A 26437-nucleotide genomic window follows, 5' to 3' on the forward strand; every position below is an offset into this window, starting at 1 on the left:
TGCTCCCTGCAACCTCTGCCTCCCAAGTTCAAGCAACTCTCCTGCCTCAGCCTCTCAACTAGCTGGAACTACAGGCATGAGCCACCATTCCCAGCTAATTTTTTTGTATTTTTAGTAGAGACAGGGTTTCACCATGTTGGCTAGGCTGGTCTCAAACTCCTGACTTCAGTTGATCCTCCCCTCTCACCTTCCCAACGTGTTAGGATTACAGGCATGAGCCACCATGCCCGGCCTTTTTTTTTTTTTTTGATACGGAGTTTCACTTTTGTTGCCCAGGCTGGAGTGCAATGGCACGATCTCAGCTCACTGCAACCTCCACCTCCTGAGTTCAAGCAATTCTCCTGCCTCAGCCTCCCGAGTAGTTGTGATGACAGGTGCATGCCACCATGCCCCACTAATTTTTGTATTTTTAGTAGAGATGGCTTCACCATGTTGGCCAGGCTGGTCTCGAAATCCTGGCCTCAGGTGATCCACCCACCTCTGCCTCCCAAAATTCTGAGATTACAGGCATGAGTCACTGCGCCTGGCCAATATTGTGTTTTTTTTGTGCAAGTCATTGATAAAATTAGTCCTACATTTTTGTGGTCACAGCTTACGACTGATACTGAGGTTAAGGACCATGAGTTTAGATGATACAAGAGTGAAGGGAAATTGTGCTCTGCAGGGACTCATGTTGCAATTTTCTGTCTTTGGGAGCCACTCAGCTAAACATTATAAAAAAAAAAACAAAAAGAACAACGGAACCTTCCCTGGAACACCTTAGCTCATGATGCTTTCTTTCCTCCTTATAAGGGCATGTCTTATATGTATTTTTGTTTATTATGGGGAAGGGCTGAGCTCTGCTTAATGGAAATATGTCTAGTATATTTCAGAGCTCATGGTTTTTTGAAATTCAAGGTCCATATTAAATTCAGTTTATTTAGAATTAGAATGTTCACCTGTATTATTTAATGTACTTCAGTTGTTGGTTTGGTTAATTTTCACACTTTTTAATATTCACACTTTGAGCTTAGCATTGTATGTCTGTGTGTGTACATATATGTATGTGTGTATGGATGTATGTGTGTCTCTGTGTCTGCGTATGTGCATGTGTGTATGGTGTATGCATCTGTATAGGGGTGTGTGTGTATGGGTGTTTGTGTATGTGTGTGTGTCTGGGTATGCGTCTGTGTTTCTGTGTGTGTGTGTGCATCTCTGTGTCTATGAGTGTCTGTGTATATGTGTCTTTTTTGGTGTGTGTGTGTCCATGTATGAGTCTGTATCTGTGTGTGTGTGCCTGCATCTCTGTGTGTGTATGAATGTCTGTCTGTGTGTGTATCTGTCACTTTGTGTCCATGTATGTGTATGGGTGTGTGTCTCTCTGTGTCTGTGTATGAGTGTGTGTCTGTGTGTGTGCATCTCTGTGTGTATGTATGAGTGTGTGTGTGTGTCTCTGTGTCTGTGTATGAGTGTGTATGTGCCTCTGTGTGTCTGTGTGTGTCTGTGCATGTGTCTCTGTGTCTGTGTATGAGTGTGCATGTGTGTGTGTGTCTATGTATGTGTGCTCCGAATACACTTCTAATCTGTACCTTCCTGTCCCTGTTGGGAAGCCTCTGTTTTTGCTCCACACTGACCAATATGGCCAATATTGGTCAAGGATTGACCAAAGGAGAGAGCAAGGATGCAGCTCTCCTTTCCCCATAAGGAATTCATGAACTGTAATTGCATTAAATCATGAGGAAAAACTGTGTATTTCACTAAAGATCTCCTTGAAAGATGAATGTGATTCATATCACACACCGTACAATATCTCACTTCAAAAGTTCTCTTGATTCCGCTTCCAGCAAGGGTGGACTGGATTGTTTCAGACCAACCACCAGCTGAGAGCAACTAGAGAAGCTGAACACTAGGTTAAAGACCACGCAGGAGTTAGGGTGACCTGCAAATAGAGCAGCGCCAGGGACTGAAACCCAGTTTTAGATCTTCTCAATTGCTGATTGGATTAAGGTGACCTGGGACTGAGAGAGCCCCCAGCACAGTCTGCTATACCAAGCAAATACAATCCTCTTTGAACTTAAGCTGCAAGCAACAACTCTATATTGTTTACCAGACACCAGTTAAATAGAAGAAGAAAGAAATGTTAAAAATAAATGTACACTTCAAGTGTTTGCATGTGCAAATATTCCAACTAAAAGGAAGCTGATGTATCTTGTATTAGACCAAGTAGACTCCCAAGTAAATAGGAAGCATTGGTAGAAGTACCAAGGGTGATTTCATGAAGATTAAAGGCCACTCTGTGAGAAGATATAAGAATTCTTAATTTATAGGCACCAATAACATCGTTTCAAAAAATATGTAAAGATGCACCCATTTGACTAACTTGCAGCAGCTAATGTCTGCTGCCAAGGTTTCCTCTCCAGATGCAAGAAAAAAGTGTTTTTTGCCATTCCTGTCCATCAGCCTGTGGCAGCCAAGATTGAATGGAAGAGTATAGGAAATACAGAACACAGATAGGAGGTAACTGTTACAACCCAGACATAAACTTGTAAACGGTGCAAAACCTGTTTTACTCCAAAAAAGGAATCTAAAATTTGACTTTATGAAATCTCTCTCTCTCTCTCTCTCTCTCTCTATATATATATATATATATAAAATCTATATCGACAGAACTAAAAGGAGAAATCCAAAATTGTAGTGGAAGATTGTAACAGTAATTGTGTATAATTGTTTGTTTGAGACAGAGTCTCACTCTGTCATCCAGACTGGAGTGCAGGGGCATGATCTCAGCTCACTGTAGCCTCTACCTGCTCGGGGTCAGGTGATCCTCCCACCTCAGCCTCCCCAGTAGCCACCATGCCTGGCATTTTTTTTTTTGTATTTCTGTAGATATGGGGTTTTGCCATGTTGCCCAGGCTGGTCTCAAACTCCTGGACTCAAGCGACCCACCCACCTCAAGTTCCCAAAGTGCTGGGACTACAGGCATGAGCCACCGTGCCTGGCCAATTATGTATAATTTTTTAGAGTCAATTTGTTTCAGAAAAAATACCACCAATTTACCTTAGATTCAAACAATACAGTAATTCCTCTCATAGATATGAGATGGATTGAAAAGCTACAGTAAATAAAACAGTATGTTACTGATGCAAAGGTAGACAAATAGGCCAGGAGAGTACAGTAGACAAGCCAGAAACACCTATTTGTACATGGATGTTTGGTTGCTGCAAAGTTGGTGTTGCAGATATTGGTGAAAAGATGGTTGCTATGAACTGAATGTCTGTGCCTTTCCCCAAATTCGTATGTTAAGCCCCTAACTCCTAGTGTGTTGGTATTTGGGGAGTAATTAGGGTTTAGATTAGGTCTTGAGGAAAGGCCCCTTGTGACAGGGTTAGTGCCCTTATAAGAAGAGGAAGGGCCAGCGCAGTGGCTCACGCCTATAATCCCAGCACTTTGGGAGGCTGAGGTGGGTGGATCACTTGAGGTCAAGAGTTCGAGACCAGACCGGCTGACATGGTGAAACCCCATCTCTACTAAAAATACAAAAATTAGCCGGGTGTGGTGGCACATGCCTGTAATCCCATTTACTCAGGAGGCTGAGGCAGGAGAATCGCTTGAATCCATGAGGTGGAGGTTGCAGGAGCTGAGATCATGCCACTGCACTCCAGCCTGGGTGACAGAGCAAGACTCCAACTCAAAAAAAAAAAAAGAGGAAGACAGAGAGTTTCTCACTCTCCCACTCTCCATGTGCACACAAAGAAGAAGGCATTTGAGCACACAGGGAGTTGGCAGCCTTCAGCAAGCCAGGACAACGCCCTCACAAGAACCAAACCAGTCGGCACCTTGATCTTGGACTTCCAGGCTCCATAACTGTGACAAATAAATGTCTGTTGATTACGCTGCCCAGTCTGTGGTGTCTTGCCATAGCAGCCTGAGCTGAATGAGGCAATGGTCTTTTCAATAAACAGTGCGGAACCAACTGTATATCCTTACAGAAGTGAAAGACACCTGATACCTCAAGTCACACTACACATACAAAACAATTTCATGTGGACTGTAGATCTGAATATGAAAGGTAAAACAATGAAACTTCTAGGAGAGGACATAGATGCCGATTTTCATGCATCTCATCCTCGAGGATAGGTAAGGACCTCTGGTAACAGACAAAATAATTGCTAACCAAAAAGTAAAAGTTACACTGCATTAAAATTAAGACCTTCTGTTAATCAAAACAGACCATTTACTGGAAGGTTTTAAATGACCCCAAACAAGCTTTGTAAGGCCAGCTAGCCCTTTAACTGTAGTTGATTGTTGGGAAAAAATTCTTTTGTATTTGTTTTTGAATGGGTTTAGCTTCTGTTCTAGCTTTCTTTATTATCTCCATAAAAGATTGGAACACAAAACACAAAATAGCTCCATATTAAAGCTTAGCAACACAGATAACACGTCATTTCCACAGCAGAGGCTTGGTGATGCTAATCGTTTGACAAATTACCTTGGTACAAGATTTTCCAGTTTATGTCACTTTTAATGAAGGGCAGATTTTTAAAGACCTGTTGTCTATATCTGAAAAGTAAGCCATCAGTATTGTCATGAGACAAAATTACAGCAAATTTAGTTCAAAAATCTCAGTGAAATCAATGAAATTGATTTAAAAGCTACAGTAAATAAGACTGTGTTATTGATGCAGAGATAAACAGTGGGCTATGGCAGCCCAGTAGAAAAGCCAGAAACAGACCTATTTGTCTATGGGATTGTTGCAAAGTTGGTGTTGCCGACATTGGTGAAAAGATGATTGTTATGGGCTGAATGTCTGTGTCTTCTAAACCAAAAAATATCTAAGACAGGTCTCAACCGATTTAGAAATTTTGCCAAGGTTAAGAACGTGCCAGGGAGACAGGTCTGTGCCTTTTTCCAAAGATGGTTTTGAGGGCTTCAGTATTTAAAGGGGAAAAGCAGGCTGGAGGGGATAGGAGGGTATGGTCTCACTACTGAATCCACTTGTTCCAAGACAAAAGGAGCAGGGAGGGGAATGGCCAATTCGGTGCTTGTCCAGGCTTAGTACATCTGCTCTTTATGCAAGATAAGGTGAACATAGGCTAGCCACCTGTGAAGATATTGAACCTTTTATCTGTAGCTCTCTGCCTGTCAACAAAAGGAAAGACAGTTTCTTGCATAACTCAACTTTCAGCTGAAGTGTTTCCTTTTGGCATCGTGAACTGGGGTCCCAAGTTTCTGTTTTGCTTTCACAGTCTTTCCCTAAATTCATATGTTAAGCCCTGAACCCCCAGTGTGATGGTATTTGGAGATGGATTTTTTAAGAGACATTGACGCTGTGCTCTGAGACGAGCTCTGCCTATAGAGCTGGCCTGCACTCAGCACTGCTTAGGAACATGAGTAAAGGCGTCTGACTCAACACTGCCCCCTCCTCCCTAGGCATTCACTGGTGGGTAAAGGTTAGACAGGAGTCATGTATTGTCTCGACTTCTTTCCAGCCTACACACTACATTCTGCAAGCTGGGAGGTGATTTTTTAAAAAATGTGATAAATATGCATGAGACAGAATTTAACAATTTTAAGTGTATCATTTAGTGGCATTAAGTACCACATTCACAGTGTTGTGCAGTCACCACCGCCATCCATCTCCAGAAGTTTTTCACCATCTCAAACAAACTCACTACCTGTTACCAGTAACTCCGCGTTCCTTACTCTCCTCAGCACCTGGCAACCACCATTCTGCTTTCTGTCTGTATGAATTTGACTACTTTAGGGACCTTATATATATAAGTGGAATCATACAATATTTGGGCTTTTGTGTCTGGCTTATTTCACTTAGTGTAAGGATTTTAAGGTTCATCCATGTTATAGCATGAATCAGATTTTCACTCCCTTTTAAGACAATATTTAATTGTATGTATTAATATATACTACCTTTTGTTTATCCATTCTTCTGTTGATGGACATTTGGGTTGCTTCCCTCTTCAGCTGTGTGAACAATGCTGCTATGAACATTTTTTAGAGATGGGGTCCTGCTCCGTCACTCAGGCTGGAGTACAGTGGCGTGATCATAGCTCACTGCAACCCTGACCTCCTGGGCTCAGGTGATCCTCCTGCCTCAGCCTCCCCGAGTACCAGGGAGTACAGGCATGTGCCACCACACCTACCTACTTTTTAAATTTTCTGTAGAGACAGGATCTCCCTGTATTGCCCAAGGTGGTCTCGAACTCATGGCTCAAGTGATCCACCCACCTCAGCCTCCCAAAGTGTTGGGATTACAGGCATGAACCACTGCACCTGGCCTGTGTCCCTGCTTTTAATTCTTTCAGTGTATACCAAGAAGTGGGATTGCTGGATCCTATGGTAATTTTGTGTTTCACTTTTGAGGAATCACAAACGATTTTTTTTATAGTAGCTGCACCATTTTACGTTTCCACCGGTGATGCACGAGGATTCCCAATTCTCTACATCTTCACCAAAACTTACTTTCTTTATCTCTTTTTAAACAGCCACTCTAATGAGTTTGAAATGGAGGACTGATCTTTTTTACATTTTTTGGCAAGGGCTTCCAGACAGCATCGTGCGATGCTGTTGAAGATAGACACATCCCAGCCTCAGAGATTAAACCTGAGCAATTATGATCTTTATTTTCTTCTTTTGCAACATTTTAGACTGGTATTTTCCTGGGTCTAAAATAGGAAGAAAGCTGCATGTGAAGCATGTTCATGGCTGACTCTGTACTAGGTGCTGCAGCAAGGACAGGAAGAGCCTCTTGCTTTTTTAGGTGTATGAGAAAGACAGCGAGAACACAGTCATCCTGAGAGTGTCTGGCAGCCTGAGTTCTCCTTTCAGCTTTGGTCAGCTGAGAGCCCTGGATCACCAAGTAAAGAGGAACCTCTGTGCTCTCCCAAATGTCTTCTTTAGTCAGACCTAGGTTTTCCCTGGGTATCCTGCATTGCCCTAGAATCTGACAGTTGTGTTGTTTTACATTTAGAAAGGGTGTTCTGCTGGTGTTCCCACCCAAAGATGGAATAGGATTTACTTACAATTAAAGCTGTTGAGGGAAAGCCTAGCAGCCTTGTGTGCTGCAGGTTTGCAGGAATCTGGGTTCTGGTCCCTGGCCTTCACCAAGCAGCAGCAGGCCTGCCCTTCTGAGACCTCGCTTTTTCTTCTCTGGAATACGAAGGCTTTCGTTAGTTCCTCTACTCCTTCAAACATTGATTAAAGGTGTGCTGAGGCTGGGGTGACACAATTCAATATGACGCAGTTCCTGGGCTCAAGCAGTTTTTTAGGTGGGAATGCATTGGGAGGATAGAATGTATAACAGATGAATCAGGGCGGTGGCTCTCGAAGTGCCATCCTGGGCCAGCAGTACCAGCAGCACGTGGGATCCTGAGAAATCCACATTCTCACTGCAGACTTGCTGCACCAGAGACCGGGGTGGGGCCCAGCAACCTGGGTTTTTACGAGCTCTCTGGTGATCCTGCTGCATGTTACAATTTGAGAACCACTGAATTCAATTCTGACCTGACAAACTGCAGTGCAGACATAAGACAGCGGGCACCACCCCTTTGCCTCTACACTCACGTTTTTTACTTTAGATTGTGTATTAAACATAGAACGCATGCAATCTCCCAATTCTAGTGTTCTGAAATTCCGTCTGTATGTCTTGAAATTTAGTAAGAGATTTATGTGTTGTTATGTCGTATACATATGAGTGGTGGTAGAGGTAATAATCAATCCTCATTATCCCTGGTGGGCGTGGTCTGTGAAGTCACCGGAAACCATGACGTAGTGAATGCTGAACCATAGCTGCAGAGGAAATACAGGGTTCACGTCCTGTGAGTCTCCAGTCTCAACATTTCTGTCAACTGATGAATACCTGATCTTGTCTAATGTGTGTTCGTGTTGAAAGACACCTCATTTAATATATAGTGGTGACTTGCTAACATTGAACTCACCGACAGCGCTGTCTATACCTCGTGCCTGAAAGCTGATCAACATACGTATTTCCTTCCCAAGGCACACCACAGCCTTCTGGCGCTTAGGAACACTCAGCAGCTGTAGCACAGCACTCCAAGGCCACTTGACACAGCCAGATCACCCACAGAAAGCACAACAATCTGGAAGACCTGTGACAGCACTGAATAGACCCACAAAAGTGCACACTTGTTGACAGTGTGAGAGCTGAAACAAGGCAGGGTCGCCTTGTGTGACCGCAGCGGGGAGTACGCAGTGGAAGGGACTCAGGTGTGTCGTTGTTCTGCACATGTGCGGAGGGGCACGGAGGCACCACGCGTGTGGAGTTGGGGCTTACAGATGTATTTTAGCAAGTAGGTGAATTTGCAGAGAGTGAACCAGAGAATAATAAGGATCAATTGCATCCTAATATTTCAGTTACATAAAATCTAATGTACAACAGGGGTCTAGCAATTACTACGAAGTCTTTGTTTTCTGCTGTGCTGTTTAAAAGAGTAAATCAAACATTGAAAAACACATTTTAGGAAAATTTGGCCTTATTGATGTTGCAGTTTGCCCAATTGAACTCTTCATAGAATATGTTTGGATAGTTATTTTTATGTTGAAAGACTGTTTAATTATCAGAATTTTTGTAAAACAGTTTTTAGATTATTCTTTTTTCACTTTATACTAAGTATAGTAAACAAATGTGTAAAAGTAAAACAATTGGATATTAAAGAATGTCATTGAACCCATTTGTTCAATATATTAGGTTGAAACAATGAAATTTCTGTTTCTCTGGTTCAAAATAGTATCATATGGACAATTTCATATGATTCTGCCTAATAATTACTCTCCGTGATAAATTTTAGCACTTACTTTAAAAAGTTGGGTTTCAGAACTTAGGTATTTCATTTTGAATAATGTACTAATTCTATATTTTTCTATAATTTTCTATAAGCTTGTGGACCTTATTGATTACCTAGGACTTTCTATGCTTTTTATACTCTTCATATTAAAAGTCCAAGTATTTTTCATCTCTTTTTGGATACAACATTTATAGCAATTTCAAAATGTCCTGATAATCTGTGCCATGTATAGGAGCTTTAGCGTCTCTGTATGATTTGTAGAGAGCTGTGGGAGTGTGCCCTGCAGGGCTGGAGGCGGGGTGCTCGACAAGTCAGGCTGCCCACAGCCTAAGAAGGTGGCTCTGCCTTTCCATCCACCTGTCTGTGCCCGAGTTTTCTCACTGGCAGAATGGCACTAACAGCAGTGCCCCCTTCGAAGAATGATTGTGAAGCTCAAATACACTGATTGATCTCTCTCTCTCTCTCTCTCTCTCTCTCTCTCTCTCTCTCTCTCTCTCTCAAGTGCTTAAAGCAGGGCCTGGCGTGTGGTACATATTCAGGAAATGTTAGTGGATACTATGGTAGAACATATTTGTTGTGTTTAAAATAGACCAATAAAGAAAGGAACTTTAACAGAAATCAGCAAATTGGATTTGAGATGAATCTTTGAAAGCTAAACTTTTAAAGCTAGACTGGACTGATCTGGATAAAGCTGTGTACCCTTGGGAATTTACTGGATGTTGCTGACCCTCTTTTTTTTTTTCTGTATAAAAGAGTAGCCACCTTTCAGGTGGCTGAAGGTTTTGTTCATGTGGTGGTGTGAGGTTTACGAGTAAGGTACATTGGTCTCTGGCTCTAAGTGCTGGTCAGAGCGAAAGCATACCCTGTCCCTCGTGCACATTCATATCGTGACACTTTCTGTCGGCTGTGCGTACCAGCTACTGTTCACTGAAATGCTGACTTCTGATTGAGACAGGATTCCCCATCTATTCGGGAATGAAAATTCGGCAAATCCTAAATCTTGCAAAAAAGAAACCATAAAGTATTAAAATCTGGGCAAGGATTTTTTTTTTATAGTGATGAAAGAGGGGAAATGTTGACATCTGGTGGCTTTCTGGCAGTATTGCATGCCAATATTTCAATATTACATGCAGCCTTTCAATCCCAATCTAGAGCTATATCTTGGTTTACACAGGCTATTCCTAGAACATGCTCATAAAAGAAAAATTCTGTTATCATTTAATATCACATTTATTTATTGCAATATCCTGGACTCATTTAAAACAATGTACTTATAAATTTCACCACTTAGGTAATTTTTAAATATTAAATAATATATTCTATATTTTTCTATAATTTTATATAAGCTATGGACTTCATAGTTTACCTAGCACTTTCCAAGATTTTTATACTCTTCCCATTAAAATAATAAAACATGATATTGTTTTATTAGTCTTCTATGAAGGAAGTTACCAACTTGTAAAATATATTTAAATGTATAGAGGAGGTTAATGCAAGCATTTTTAAAACAGACTTTTTATTTTAGAGCTAGATTTACAGAAAAGCAGCTCCCTATTATTCTGGTACATGTGTCACAACTAATGAACCAGTATCAATCCGTTACCATTAACTAAACTCCACATTTATTCTGATTTCACCAGAGTACTATTCAGGGTTTTTCAGAGAAGCAGATCAGACAGGATGAGTTAGTGAGTGAGTGTGTGTGTGTGTGTGTTTGCATGTGTGAAGAGGGAGAGAGATTTTTTAAAAATTGGTGCACGTGATTATGGAGGCTTGGTAAGTCCAAAATCTGCAGAGGTGACAGATTATTTGGGGGGTTACAATTATATTTTAGCAAATAGGTGAATTTGCACATAGTGAGCCAGAGAATTACAGAGATTGGATGAGGTCCACCCCCATGATGGAGGATCATCTGCTTCACGCAGGGTCCCCTAAACTGTATTAACCGTCACCACCAGTTTTCCCCAGTGCCCTTCCTCTCCTCCAGGGTCCACTTGACATTACATGGAGTTGTCACGTCTCCTCAGTGTCCTCTGATCCGAGAGAGTTTCTCAGACTTTCTTGTTTTGATGATCACGACAGTTTAGGGGAGTACTGGTCATGTGTTTTGTAGAAGGCCGCTCCGCTGGGGTTCACCTTGTGTTTTTATCATGGTGAGACTGGGGTTATGGGTTTGGGGGGGAAGGCCACAGAAGGGAAGTGCCTTTCTCATTGCCTCATCACAAGGGCGCGTGTCAACATGACGCATCACGGATGGTGCCAGCCTTGACCACCTGGCTCCGGGAGTGCTTGTCAGGTTGCTCCCCTGTAAAGTCACCCCCTGCTTCCATACTGCACTCTTGGAGTCAAGCCCCACTCCATTTCCATACTGCACTCTTGGAGAAGAAGGTATGATGCCCACCTCCTGGAAGGGGAGACACACACCACTGGGGTAAAGTTCTTCTGCGGGAAATGCGCCTCTTCTCCCCATGTATTTATTTATTTGTTTATTTCTATCAATATGGGCTCATAGAAATGTATTTTGTACTTTAGTTATAATCCGATAGCACATGATGTATTTTGTTACTCAGGTTGTTCCAGCTTTAGCCATTTGGGGCTCTTTCAGGATGGCTCCTGTGACATGCTCTCATTCTTTTGTTGTTTTGGTTTTTGTTTTTTGAGCACGTTCCTACAGTCTGGCAGTACAAGATGCTCCAGGTACGTTTTATATTTCCCTGCCTCAGCCCCCAAATCGGCTGCTTCTCCATGGAGCCCTGGTCCCTCTATTGGAGAATAGTGTTTGGTGTGGTCTGAATGTTTGTATCCCCCAAAATTCATAGGTTGAAATCTCTCTCCAATGAAATGGTACTAAAGGTGGGGCCTTTAGGAGGTGATTAGGTCATGATTGCAAAGCCCTCGTGAATGGGATTCGTGCCTTTATGAAGGAGGCCCTGGGGGCTTCACCCTTTTGGCCATGTGAAGACACAGCTGGAAGGCACCATCTAGGAAGCATGGAGTCGGCACCAGACACTGAATCTGCTGCCACCTTGATCTTGGACTTCCCAGCCTTCAGACCCGTGGGAAATAGGTAATGGCAAAAACTGCAGTTACTTTTGCATCCACCTAATACGTTTCTGTTGTTTATAAGTCACCCAGTCTATGGTATTTTGTCATAGCAGCCCAGATGGACTAGGACAGTGTTAGGAACTAAGATCTAGGCACTGGAGGTGCTCATTGCTACTGGAGACAGCTCTATGGTATAGAGAGATGACATAGTTGTATGTATATGTTTGTATTTGCAAAGCAAGGGCACAGTTCTGATATGCACAAGTTTCAGTTTATATGATACCCATGTAAAGCCAGGACTGCTCATACTGGATAAATGTAAAAAACTGTATGTAACTTTTGTATATTATATTGCATAATATTAAAATGAACTGGTTTAATACTCCACCTAACTTAAAAAAAACCACTCTCAATGCTTTAAATGCTGAAAAAAGGAATAATTTACAATTTATTATGTATATATATGCAGTTTCCAAAATTTGTCTCTAATTCACACAACTCTACAAGGAAGACAGTAATATTAGCCTTGTTTTAGCTAATTTCTGCTCACAGCATTAAGTTATCAGCTCAGGATTGCATGGCTAGGGCAAGACAGAGCCAGCACGTGAAATCAGGTCAATTTTTAGAGGAGTTGCTTATAATTTTTGGAATAATTTTATATCTTATATTACTAATTAATTTTCAGAGGGTGATCACATAATCACATATACCACTTTTTATTTTTATTTTTTGAGACAGTGTCTTGCTTCGTCACCCAGGCTGGAGTACTGCAGCCTCCATCTCCGGCGCTCTAAGTGATCCTCCCACTTCAGTCTCCCAATTAGCTGTGACTACAGATCCATGTGAACACACCTAGCTTTTTTTTTTTTTTTTTTTTTTCGTAGAGACAACATCTCATTATGTTGCCCAGGCTTGTTTGGAACTCCTGAGCTCAAGAGATCCTCCCGACTTGGCGTCCCAGGGTGCTGAGCCACTGTGCCCGGCCTATACCACTTTATTTTATCCTAATGAATTCGCCAAAGTAGGCTAAGGGAGATCCTGTTATTTTAGGAACTGAGGTCTCCCATTTAATGACTCTAATGACTGATCCCAGGGCCCCATGCCATTAAAATGTAAAACACTTAAACAATAAGATAGAAATAGTTATGTACTTTTCAATTCTCAATTAGGGTTTAAATAATCAATGAAAGATGGAAAATCATATGGACTAAGTACAGGTAACATTGTATTAGGTTCTCCAGAGAAACAGAAGCAATAGGAGATACATGTCTACATCTATATTTGTATATATCTGTATAAAGAGATTTATTACAAGGTTTTAGCTCATCGATTATGGAGGCTGACAAGTCACAAGGCCTTCAAGGTGAATGGCCAAGTTGGAGATCCAGGAGAGCCAGTGAAGTAGTTCTGATCCAACTTGCCAGCATCTGGTATTTTTAAGAATAGCCATTCTCACTGATGTGAGGTGGTATCTCATTGTGGCTTTGATTTGCATTTCTCTAATGGTAAGTGATGTTGAACTTTGTTTTATATGATTGTTGGCCACATGTATGTCTTCTTTTGAAAAGTGTCTGTTCATGTCCTTTGCCCACTTGTTTATGGGTTGTTTTTTTCTTGCAAATGTATTTTTAAGTTCCTTATAGATACTGGATATTAGACCTTTGTTGGATGCATGAAATATGTTTTCGGTGTAAAATACACACTGGATTTCAAAACTTAGTACAAAAAAATTAAAAATATCTAATTACCAATTTTTATACAGATTACATGTTAAAATGATAATATTTTATATTAGATTAAAATACATCATTAAAATTAATTGTACCTGTTTTTTTTACTTTATAAATGTGGATACTAGAAAATTTAAAATTGTATGTATTCACATTACATTTCTACTGGGCAGTGGTGGTTTAAACCAGTCCACCGTGAAGATTTTATCACTTTAATCTTTAAGCCAGCAGCATGGCTTTAGGTTCTGAAATTTGAGAGAAGAGACAAATGAATTAAGGAACTGTTCAGGTTTTGAACAGAAGTCATAAGAAATATAAAAGTCAAGACTTGCTGGGTTTGTGAAACTTTGACCATCACAGTCTCTCTGGGCAAAACTGAAAAATGGCCTCTGTGCAAAGATCAAATCCTAGGCAGGGGTAAAGGTGAAATCAAAGGTTTGGCTTAATAAGACGTCAGATTTAGGGGTGTCTCATAGATCCCCAAGATAATAGGGCTTTAAAAAATCATAAGAGAATTGGCCCCCGGCAGTCTCAAAGGTGGACCAAGGGCCCATCTCAGGTCAGTGTGGTTTGTAACTAATGGATGGGGTGAACTCTGATAAAATTCAAAGAAACCCACAAGGTATTGGCAGAGTGATGGAAGCGCCACTGGCTTGAACTAAAAGAGGCACAGACTTTTGGACCCCCTTCCCCAGCCTTCCCTGGAGGAAAGCAGGCTGAGAGGCTACTTAGTTGCAAACCTAGGCCATTTCTTTTCCCTGAGGAAGTCTCGGTAGAAGCAACAGCCCAGAGGACAGAGCTAAGGGCTGGGGAGAAGGCAGGAAGCAGAAGTGAGTCCTCCTCAAGGCAAGGCAGCAGGAGCCTGCTGGAACCCGCAGTGGCTGCTGCCTGGCTCCGCCACCTCTCTTGTTGGACAGGTGCCCACTGGGGATGTCCTGGCTCTGTCTCATCATTGTCGGTTGGGTGTGGAGAAGGCTGCTGCCTTGTCTCTCTAGTTCGCAGGTCTTCAGATGTAAAGGAAATACCCCAGCAGAAGCCTCATCTGTACGCGGACATGCTTTAGATGATGAGACTTCTGAGCATCTTGAAAGAGCTGAGTGTATCGTGCATGTGTAAATGACCTGTGGCCAGAGGACGGTTATGGCGGATTTAAAACGGCTGTAGGTTCTTCCCATTGAGAGCTGGGGTCTATTTTCCATCTCTTTCATTCTGGGACTGCTTTGATTATGGAGTACAGTGGAGGTGACACTGCCAGTTGCCGCCTTGAATAGAGCTGACGGCTTCTGCCTCGCTTTCTTGGAGCCCTAAGCTGCCACGTAGAAATTCCAATGACTTCACTGGAGGGACCACTCAGAGAAGTGCTGAAGCTGCGTGAGAGAGGGCTCAACTGAGCCCAGACTTCCAGCCACCCCCGACTGCATGGTGTAGACACATGAGTGAAGCCTTCTTAGAGCCTCCACACCAGACCACCCTCCACCTGTATGCCACTGAGCAACCCCACAGGGAGCAGAAGAAACACTCAACCTGCCGCAATTCCTGAGTTCTGTGGATTATGAGCATAACAACATGACTGTTGATTTAATCTACATTTTGGGTGGTTTGTTATGGGGTAATAGATATCTGGGACACATTCACACATATACATCCTAGCTGTGTGACCTCGAACATGTTACTTAAGGTCTCTGACATCAGTATTTTTATCAACAAAATTGTAATAATAGTGTCTACCTACTATGGGTGTTAAATATATGTAAGAATATATGTAAAATAATATATATAAAAGTAAAAGCAGCTAGCATATGTTTGGATCTTAAATGACTTTGTGTTCGATTTTTACTTTTTTTTTTTTTTTTTGAGACAAGAGTCTTGCTGTCTTGCCCAGGCTGGTCTTGAACTCCTGGGCTCTAGTGATCCTCCCATCTTGGCCTCTCAAAACACTGCGGTTACAGGTGGGAGCCATCACACCAGACTCCTTTCTTTTGTTTCCCTGGCATGCCCATCCTCCCGCCCCTGGCAATATAAATAATATCAGCAAGTCTGTGTGGGCTTAAGATACCATAGTTTTCCTGACAGATATGGATACACATACACACACATCACATATATACACATATACATGTATCAGGATTTAAAATCTCATTAATTTTATAATTTATAACCACTTACCACTTTTATAAAAGTGGGGAGGATTCCAGTGTTCTTAGTTCAACAATGGATTACTGTTTTGTTTGTGTTTGATTTTTGAGACAGAGTCTCCCTCTGTTGCCCAGCCTGGAGTGGGTGGGGCGATCTCCGCCTCCCAGGTTGAAGTGATTCTCATGCCTCAGCCTCCTGAGTAGCTGGGACGACAGGCACGCACCACAACACCCAGCTAATTTTTGTATTTTTAGTAGAGACTGGGGTTTCACCATGTTGGCCAGGCTGGTCTTGAACTCCTGATCTCAAGTGATCCGCCCACCTCAGCCTTCCAAAGTGCTGGGATTACAGGCGTGAGCCACCCTGGCTGGACTACTGTTTTTGTTATTGGTAGTGATTTCTTGTCACAGTGCTAGGGTGGTGCATCAGAAATAAACTGGGCTTTTTAGTAAAAACTCGGAAATACATGGTTTACCTCTGTAAATACGGGATACTTGGCAGGAGAAATTGTTTGTACCTGTTGAAACTTAGACTTAGATGGCCTCAGCTCTCAAAAGAGACTGGCTATGGCAGGACGGGGATGAGTGTTGTACCGGCACCCAGTGCACTAACTGTCATTACTAAAATCCCTGTCGTGGGAAAGGCATGCCTCGTGCAGTGCCCACCCTCTGAGACTCAAAAGTGTAGTTCACCTCCGCGACCTCACCCCTTCTTCCCTTAGCATGTGAAAATGACGGCTTGGCAGCTTCACCCGCTCACAGGAGAGCGTCCAGCTGCTCTGCTCCTGGTATAATCCTGGGCCTCCAAAACTGAAACGAGCACATGGTAACGCAAGCGGCAGGCATGCTCTGGGTGTGCAGGAGATGCACCGGCTTGTGTGAGCCGGTAGGGCAGGACGCGCGTGGAAGGGTCCACGTCTTGAGTGTGCATGCTTAGATCTAGCGTTCCTGTTGATGGAGTCATGGTCCTCGCATTGACCAGATCCGGGGCTTCATTTTTTAAACCTCATTCGTCCACTCCCCACCCCAGCCTGGTGTCCGCACCCTTTGATGGGGCGGGGATAGGCGACATGGTCCTGTGGTTCTCTGCCTTCTTCTGGTGAATTAAAATCCGATTTGGAAGAGGGAAGGGCAGCCAGCACCAGTATGCACAGCCCCCGGCCCCAGAGACCCGGGAAGGAGTAGGGAGGCCGGGCCGTGCGCGGAGGAGTGGCCACTGGGTTGGAAACCCGGCCCGGCAGGGAGCGGGGAAGGCGCGCTTTCCCGGAGGTCGGCGCGGGGCCGGGGCCGGGGCCCGGAGCGGGGATGGGCGGGCGCGGCCGGGATTAGCTGGCGGGCGAGGGCGCAGCGCAGGGAGGAGGAGGGGAGGCGGCGCCGGCGCGGGCGGGGCGGAGGATCTGGAGAGGGAAGGGGCGTGCGAGCCCCGCGGACCCCGGGCGCGCCCGGGCCGCCTGAGCTGGGCCAGCCGCGCGGCGGGCGCGGGCGGGTGGGGAGCCCCAGCCCCAGCCCCGGGGTTGCGGGGGCGCGTGACCGGCTGTCTGCGTGGGGCCCGCGCGCGGTGCCTCTGCCTGACCGTGCCCGAGCCTAGCGCGGAGCCTGGCGCGGGGGCTGCGAGCACAGGCCCGGGGCTGATCGTAATCGGGTGAGTCTCATCCGGCAGCAGGGCTCGCCTTCTGGCCGCTCTGCGGGCGATGTGCGCGGTGTTCTCCGCCCGCGGGCCGGCTGCGTCTGGCCCGGGCTTCCCTGCAGGCACTCGGGAAGCGTCAGGCCTGCCCCGGGCATGGCTCACGCGGGGAAGCGTTCGCCGCCAAAGGGACTCCTTCGTCACTGCGGTCGCTCCTGGGACTTGCTGGTGTTGGGTCAGGGCGGTGTGAGTGTTCCGTGCTGAGGAGCGGCTTCCCGTGGCCACCCTGGAGTGCCCCTGTGTGTCCCCCCGTCCAGAAAACCAGCCTGCATTTTAACCCGTTCAGAGTACAGTGCTTATGTCAGGCAGTCCTGTCAACTAGGAATAGAAAATGTTGAAAGCTGCTGTCACTGACATTAGAATTTCTACAAAGCAGTGTGGCAGAGGTTTGTGGGCTGTCAAGAAGCAACCTAAAACAGTAACTCTGGATGATTATTTTCCTGACAGCTGGAATGGAGTCATGGAGATTGGAACTCACCCTTAACCTCCATGCGCCAACAAATGAGTGCAGTCTAGTTTAGTGACTGCACTTCAGTCCACCCTACGAAGACCTGTCCCCAAATCAACAGCCTTGCTCTATTTAAACAGTATGGACAGGAACTAGTATAGAACTTGCATGTCTATGTATAGAAGCTTCATGGACATGCCACCATATTCAAGTTTTAAAATACCTGTGGGATGCATCCTGTAAGTTGTGTACACTTTCTTAGACTGTGTAGGATACAGAACTAGTCCATAGTTTATAGGGGATTCAAGAGGTTCAACATTATGCATGAAGGGCCAGTAACCAATCCTTGGTTAGAGAACAGAGAAACCAAAGAACCAAAACAAGATGTGAAAGAAAAAAAAAAAAGAAAAAGACAAGAAAGGGATTTTGTAGGCTCTGCTGTTAATTCATGATGTTAGTAACTTGTGCTACTGGAGAGACAGGCAGGTCAGTGGCCTGGGTCCCCGAAGGAACTCCGTCCCTATCTTCTTTGTGCTCTTGGGCAATCATTGAGTTATGGACTTAAATTCCTGTTCACCTCGTTTTTTTGTGAATTGTGTGGTCAGGTTTGTATGTTATTACACTGAACTCTGAAGCTCAAGAAATTGCTTAAAAGGAGATACGGAGGGGAAGGTCAGAGAAGAAAAAAGAAGGAGAAATGGCGTGGAGTAGGGGAGTTTTAAGGCACCTAATTCCTAATAATTGGTGTGACTGTTACCCAACTTCCCATTTCCCCCTGCCCTGCATCCCAAGACCTCCTGGGCTCAGCTCTGCGTCCAAGACAGTGGGAAGCCTGGTCCTGGAAAGGATGTGGTGTGGTGTGGTGTGAAGAGAGATGAGTTCCTCCGTTTTGTAAATAATTTTCTCCTTAATTTGAAAAGGGCTTCCACCCTTTCCCCTGAAAAAGAGTGAATTTCCTAGAGGAATAAATTATTCATTGAAACAAACTCGCATGCGTCCCATTTTGAATTTGGCTTCAAAGTTGCACAAAAGCAGGAGGAGGAGCTAGAAGCAGGATAGACCGTCTTGAGCAGAGCGGACGCTCCGTTTGGCGGTGAAAACCATTTGGGGGAATATCAGCTGCCCAAAGAAGAGCTGTGACTTTTTAACGAGTAAAACGTTATCCAATAGTGTCTTGAATCTGGGGAATATTTTCATGTCAGGTCACGATGTAATCCTATGTTTCAGGCATAAACATTCAGAGTAATTCTGTAGTGAAAATGAGTTCCGCATTTGAGTTGCTAATTTCATCTTCGCCGTTTGAGTCTTTCAACAGAGGGCATCTTTTGTGTGACGAGTGTTATTTCAGGTGCTTAGCTTAAAAGATGAATAAGGTGTCAAGGTCACAACAAAAAGTTAAAATGTGAAAAGATCTATATAATACAAAATGCTATGGGAGGTCCAAAGAAACAAGAACACAGCATCTTCGTAGAGTAGCAGGTGATGATAATAGCAGTGAGAGGACAGTGCGGTGGCTCATGCCTATAGTCCCAGCAGTTTTGGAGGCCAAGGCAGGAGGATCGCTTGAGCCCAAGAGTTCAAGACCAGCTTGGGCAATATAGTGAGACCCCATCTCTACAAAACATTAAAAAGTTAGCCAAGCATGGTGGTAGACACCTGTAGTCCCAGCTACTAGAGAGGCTGAAGGTGGGAGGATAGCTTGAGGCCTGGAGATCGAGCTTACAGTGAGCTGTGATCCTGCCACTGCACTCTAGCCTGTGGAGCAAAGCAAGACCCTGTGTCAAGTAATAATAATAACATAACAGTAATAATAGCAGTGAGCAGGTAAACCCGATTTATGTAGCACTGATTGACACTTCATATACTTTATCTACAGATGTGGACACTGAATTCAGGAGAGGAAAAGTTAACTCGCTTAAAACCTCAGTGGCAGAGCAAATTTGAACCCCCCATTATTATTCTGTAGATATGTATCATAAAAGAACAATGTTTTAGCTAATTCATCATGCTGAGTTTTAAAATTATTTCTCAGTCATATATTAACTCATATACCAGTATGTTTTTCTTAGTGTTCAAAACAAATCTATTTGATGTAATTTTTAGTTGTTATTTTATGTCATTAGTATTTGTATGTTTACCTAAAAAGTTACTGAGTCACATGTAAACAAGAAATAATTAATGGCTTGAGAGCAACTGAAGAGGGCTAAAGGTAAAGCAGTTTGTCAGCATAAAGCGTGTCCTTTATTCTTTTCTCTGGGGCCCTTTCTTTAACATCTTTATCCTCAGAGTTACCTGGTTGTCCGTAAGATACATAAGCAACAAAGAGAAGAAAAAAAATCATATAATTCTATTATTCTCTCTTGCATGAGACATATCTATGGAAGGTAGATGTTCTCGCCAATCTGTACATGGTAATTACTTTGTTTTAAAAATTCTCTTTGTTGGCTGGGTGTGGTGGCTCATGCCTGTAATCCCAGCACTTTGGGAGGCCGAAGCGGGTAGATCACTTGAGGTTAGGAGTTCGAGACCAGCCTGGCTAACATGGTGAAACCCTGTCTCTACTAAAAATACAAAAATTAGCTGGGCGTGGTGGCAGGCGCCTGTAATCCCAGCTACTCAGGAGGCTGAGGCAGGAGAATTACTTGAACCCAGGAGGCGGAGGTTGCAGTGAGCTGAGATCAATTAGGTAGCCTTATGATCGAAAGCAAAAGCAAACTTTTTAAAAATGCATTTTAGAGTGGTGTTCTAACTAGAAATATTGAAAGTTGAAGTTTTTCCTGATTCATGACCATATCTTATGTTAATATATGTTTTATTTGTAAGGGAAAATAAGATTTCTATTGAAGAACAGAAGTTGTTGATTATTAAACATCAGGAAGATATTTTGACTAGAGGAAGTAAATGTTTTAAGCGGTTCATTGAAAGGACATTTCAATGATTAACAGGAACTGTGCTACACCAGTTAGGCTTAATAGTTTATTTAACATCTAGATATTTCTTCTGTTTTAGTTCTTCATTAAATTTTAATATCTTCTAACTCTTGAAAACTCAGTATACCCACAAACTGCAATGCTACATTAAAGCAAGTTAGGTGTCTGTGTGGCTTCTGAGTCTAAAGAATTTGATGCTTCTTAATTAATATGGGATTAATGACTTTTTTACTGGAGGGATGGTTGGGTTTTGTAAGTAAGTCCCTTGTCCCTGGTCAAGGGACAACTGGGACCTGAAATCCCTGAAATACTGTGAACTGTTTGGGGCAACTTTTCCTTCTCTGGCTGAGTCTCAAAAAGTTGATGTTGTCTTCAGTTCACATAAAGGTACATATAGGTTAATGGCAACCTTGATTTTAAGAAAAAGAAAAATGATGACATCCTAAGTCTCAGTTTCATCAGGATGGGGTGTGTGTGTGTGTGTGTGTGCTCATGCACAGGTGGGTTTGGAGGGATGTGGCAGAACGAGAGGAGCAACTTTGTATAAAAGGGAAATTTTAGAAGTCTTAATGAATAAAACTATATTATTACATTAGGGAGACTTGTCATGTTTTATTTTATTTCCAGAAGAGGACTGTCAGAAGGACGTAGAAGGCACAGTTTTACTGTGAGGAGCAAAGATTCTTTACCTACGCATTTTACAAGAAATGTGCAGAAAGCCATTGATAAATACACCTGGTAAGAATTCACCTTGTTCATTGCTTCAGATTACAAAATCACAAAATGCCCGTAACAAATGTGGGAAGGAAGTTAGTGACTGGCCATGAATTTCTAAAAGTAAGATGCAGTTTTATTTTTAACCTAGTGTAAACATCACACTGTAAAAATATTTCAAAATTAGTATACTGTGAAATTAATAAATATATTTAATGAAAGAAAGAGGAAGCAGGCTCAGAAAAGTGAAGCCACTTAGCCATCCAAGCCCTTCCAGCAAATGTGATTTCTTTGCTCATGTTCATTCCTGCAGCGAATCCTTGTCATCCTTTTCCTCCAGCGGAAGCCATACACACACGGGAGCCCACACCTCTTGGTCTGGGTCGGCCACACAGAGCTCTACCACCGGCTCATCCACGGAGAGGGGCTCCATTTATTCCTGGAGAGATGACGTATGTCTCAGAATATTTTGGATAATCTTGTAATTACAGTTTATAGTGAAGAGTTGCTTCCTTATATTCAAAATTATTTTTACCAATTATAAAAGCATGACCTATTGCATACATACATGTACATACATGTAAAAGCATGTACATGTTACATGTGAAAATAATAGATCACGAACTGTGGAGGAAAACAGAACTCCCTCGTGACCTTCTGGCCCCGTCTTAGCTGCCCGCAGTTTTCTTGTTTCCACCCTGCAGTCGGCTCTCTGGGTGTGTGCTCCTTGTGACTTCTTGGATGGTATCCATGGCCGGAAATTCAGGACTTGAATAAGAAAAAAATGCTGGAAAAGTAAAAGCTGTGACAGCCACTGTGATTAGAGAACTCCCCGCCAGTATTCCCAGTCGGATATTTCACCTTCACCTCCTACCCCTGGGGGGGCTGTTGCCTCTGAACTGCTTTTGTCTGTGTGAGCCTGGGATTCTGGCTGGGCGAGCTCTGCCTCCACTGCTCCAGCTTGCTCAGGAGCTCACTGGCTCCAGTCTCCTCCCTCCTCCTCCCTCCAAGGGTCTCCGTGGATCCCAGGACATAGCCCTCCTTTTTAAGGCCCACCTGGCTGCAGCACCTTGGGTGTTCTGTTTTACCTCGTTTATGCTGGGTTTTTTGTTGTTGTTGTTGTTGTTGTTGTTGTTGTTGTTTGCTTGCTTGCTTTCTCTCTCTCTCTCTCTCTCTCTCTCTGTCTCTCTTTTTTTTTTTTTGAGACAGAGTCTCGCTGTCGCCCAGGCTGGAGTGCAGTGGCGCGATCTCGGCTCACTGCAAGCTCCGCCTCCCGGGTTCACGCCATTCTCCTGCCTCAGCCTCCCGAGTAGCTGGGACCACAGGCGCCCACCACCACGCCCAGCTAATTTTTTTGTATTTTTAATAGAGACGGGGTTTCACCGTGTTAGCCAGGGTGGTCTCGATCTCCTGACCTCGTGATCCGCCTGCCTCGGCCTCCCAAAGTGCTGGGATTACAGGCGTGAGCCACCGCGTCCGGCCTTTTCTCTCTTTTTTTTTTAAGACAGAGTCTTGCTCTGTCACTCAAGCTGAAGTGCAGTGGTGCCATCTCGGCTCACTGCAACCTCCGCCTACCAGGTTCAAGCAATACTCCTGTCTCAGCCTCCCAAGTAGCTGGGATTATAAGTGTGCACCGCCATGCCCAGTTAATTTTTGTATTTTTAGTAGAGACGGTGTTTCACCATGTTGGCCAGGCTGGTTTCGAACTCCTGACGTTGTGATCCGCCTGCCTCGGCCTCCCATGGCATGAGCCACTGCGCCCGGCCTCTTTGCTTTCTTTAAAAGCGGTTCCCCACTCCCACTGCACATGGGAATCCGCTTCTGTCCGCAGCTGTGCAGCTGTGATTCTCAGGGGAGCCGGCAGGGCAGGTGCACCGAGGGGGTCTGAAAGGGACTCAACTCAGCACTGCTAGGAGGACCTTTCATGCACGCAGCTCCCTTACTTAGGGGCAGCTGCCTCCTTCCTCTCCCTTACGCCCACTCACCGCCACCCCTCAAGCCCGCCTTCCTTGGTAGAAGGCTGAGCACCACTGCTTTACTCTGTCCAAATTCTAGGATTCTTTTAGTACAACGTTTAATGGAATTACCAGGGAAATTCGTATAGCTTCCATTAATACTCAGGCCTCACCCTGATAACCACACTTCTTAGGATAACTAAGGATTTTTTTTTCCAGTTCATTGATTTAAGGAGATTAATGGCCTTTTCTACAAAAGTAATTTTCTTTTCTGTGGTATCACCAGAAGAAAAAAAAATCTTGTATTTTGCAGGTGTGCTTAGGTGTGTCAGGCACAGCTCTGTGAGGAGCTGCCTGTGTTTGCAGACATACAGATGTGGACGTGTCTGTGTGTCTACGCTGATGTCTGTGGCAGTATGAACACGTCCATCTATACCTCTATCTATGCGAATTCTCGAGTCTCATAACTTCCGTGGCAGAAGTTTTCTCTATTTAACAGTAAAAGAATCCGAGGCTCAGAATGAGATGGCATTTCTCAGAAAGGTAACAGCTGGAGCACAGGTGTGTCTGACTGCAAAGCCACCGTGTTTTTACCAAGTGATGCACCCTCCTACATAGTGGGTGACAGTAAATGTATAAGTAGCGTTGATCCGGAAGCCCGCAGTTCTGTAACTTGCAGTGTCGTAACCAACTGTGCATTTCTGTTTAGGAATTTGACGAAGCCAGTTCACAGTCAGTGCAGCGGTTACTCTGGGAGGTGGAGGAAATGTTATTTGAAGGGAAAGTGAACCCTCAGACCCAGAGTCTGCTGGCCGAATGCGGGGAGTGGACAAGAAGATCCCTCCATTTGAGGTGGGACCTTGTTGGTGGAAGTTCTCTGGGGTGGGTTTTCGAAGCACCCACCCCTGACCTGCCTCGATACATTCAGTACATTTGGTCTGAAAGTGCCTGCCCAGTCAGAATATGGATGCAGAGCGCAGTCCTTCACTGAGAGATCACTTTCCTCTTACGGTGTCTGAGGAAATACTGAGACATTCCAGTACTCAAGCGCCTTTTAATTTGTGAGAAGCAAATTCAGCCCATCCTGAGAAGGGCATGACACATATAGGAATGCAAGAATGGTGGAGGCCACCTCTTACCTTCACATTCACTGTGTGTGAGCAGCACATGTCTGTCTTCATCACAGAACACAGCGAGGGTGGGCAGAGATGATTTGCTGAACGGCTGGATAGATGGATCTTCCCATCTCACCCATTCCTTATGTAGGGAGGAGCGTGTGTTACTTTTCATGTCAAAGATGGAAAATACGGATTGGGTATGAAGGCAAGCTTTTCTTTTCTTTTTTCTTTTTTTTTTTTTTTGAGATGGAGTCTTGCTCTGTCGCCCAGGCTGGAGTGCAGTGGCGCGGTCTCAGCTCACTGCAAGCTCAGCCTCCTGGGTTCATGCCATTCTCCTGCCTCAGCCTCCCCAGTAGCTGGGACTACAGGCACCTGCCACCACGCCCGGCTAATTTTTTGTATTTTTAGTAGAGACGGGGTTTCACCGTGTTAGCCAGGATGGTCTTGATCTCCTGATCTCGTGATCCCCCCGCCTCAGCCTCCCAAAGTGCTGGGATTACAGGCATGAGCCACCGCGCCCGGCCAAAGGCAAGCTTATCTTTCAGTCACTCAGCCAACGTACTGGGGGACAGTTTATCAAAGTTACCTGAGTTCCTCTGGATTCTGTCTGGGGAGAATCCATCAGAACACTCATGTAAATGTGGCTGGATTTCCTGGTTACATTCACTAGGTAACTTTTACAGAAATCTTGACCAACTAGGGTTTGTTTTTTTTTCTTTTCAACCCTTAATAAGCCACCTGCCCTAAAGAGTATGATATGTCCACTAGATACTAGTTGTGGATACTCACTTTTCTGGGGATGATCACTCATCAGAAATTCGGGAGCTCACACTTATTCTTGTCACTGCTGTCTTACATCATTGATAGAAATGGAGGGAAGGTGGGAAAAGATTGTCAGGTACATAAGCCAAGTGTGCATATTTATATATTTGTATTCTTGTTATGTTTGCGTTTAACTGTGTATTAGTTAATATGTATGGAGGGCTTCTTTGTGCCCAGTGTTGCCTTAGACACCCGAGTCTGTCATATATGATCTCTAAGCCATTCATCAGCCCTGCAAGGTAACCATTATTATCCTGTTTTGCAAATGAAAGACAAACAAATGAAATTAGCCTGAGAACCTTGCCTGAGACTGAGTCAGTGGAAGAACAGTCTGGCCTAAACTCTCAAAGTCACACTTCTGTGATGCGTGATGCTTCCCACGTACCCATACACATCTTATCATACACATGCCTTCAAAATCATTGTCTCCTACTTTTAAAATCTCCAAACATTTTCCCTTTGTCTGATCAAAAATGTCAGTAGCTTCTCTTTGACCTTGCAGAGTATTAGGAAGACAGCTGATCCTGCCCACTGACGAAGGCGTCCAGCATTTCCAGGGCAGCACTCCTGCCTCCGCAGTCCACAGACCCCCGCTCAGTGCCTGCGGACACAGCAGCAACATCAGAGAGTATGTTCAGATAAGTGACTCTCAAAAAGTATTGTTAGCTGTATTTTAGTTATACTTTTTCATGTTTATCTCATCTATAAGCCTTGGCTCCACCCATTTTGGAAATTTAGATTCTGATGAAGGGCAGGTACAGAGAACAATTTTTATAAGAAGCTTTTGATTCTGAATTGATGATAGGTGTATGTGTGTGTATATAGAGAGATGTGTAATATATATATGGAACACACATGCACACACATGGTAGTTACCTTCCACGTTTGTTCCAAAGGCGCTGTGAAAGGTGGACTGGGTGCAGGATGGAAACCGCCTCACTGTGATGGATTATAAGCCTCCAGGCGGTGGCAGCAGGAGAAATGAAGCTCTGTCCTGTCATTTCTGTTCACTAGCAGATTTTGACGACTCTATGCCATTCACACATATTTGGTGTGCC

General features: G+C 44.0%; 1 protein-coding gene across 6 annotated transcripts in view; it reads left to right on the forward strand.

The window, feature by feature from the left end:
- Window positions 1–26437, forward strand: part of FAM149A (family with sequence similarity 149 member A) — a 67887-nt gene that overhangs the window by 22842 nt on the left and 18608 nt on the right. For 3 of the 6 annotated variants that reach the window (XM_063604038.1, XM_063604035.1, XM_008977156.5), the window contains exons 2-5: window positions 21398–21508; window positions 21798–21936; window positions 24149–24291; window positions 25882–26007. In XM_063604038.1, coding sequence (XP_063460108.1) covers window positions 21398–21508; window positions 21798–21936; window positions 24149–24291; window positions 25882–26007 — 519 coding nt within the window. Of the gene's footprint in view, window positions 1–17165; window positions 17351–21397; window positions 21509–21797; window positions 21937–24148; window positions 24292–25881; window positions 26008–26437 lie in introns of those variants that run through there. The other 3 variants (XM_063604036.1, XM_063604037.1, XM_063604039.1) reach the window with 2 other exon arrangements.

This window comes from Pan paniscus, chromosome 3 (genome assembly GCF_029289425.2).
Source record: "Pan paniscus chromosome 3, NHGRI_mPanPan1-v2.0_pri, whole genome shotgun sequence".
Lineage (NCBI taxonomy): Eukaryota > Metazoa > Chordata > Mammalia > Primates > Hominidae > Pan > Pan paniscus.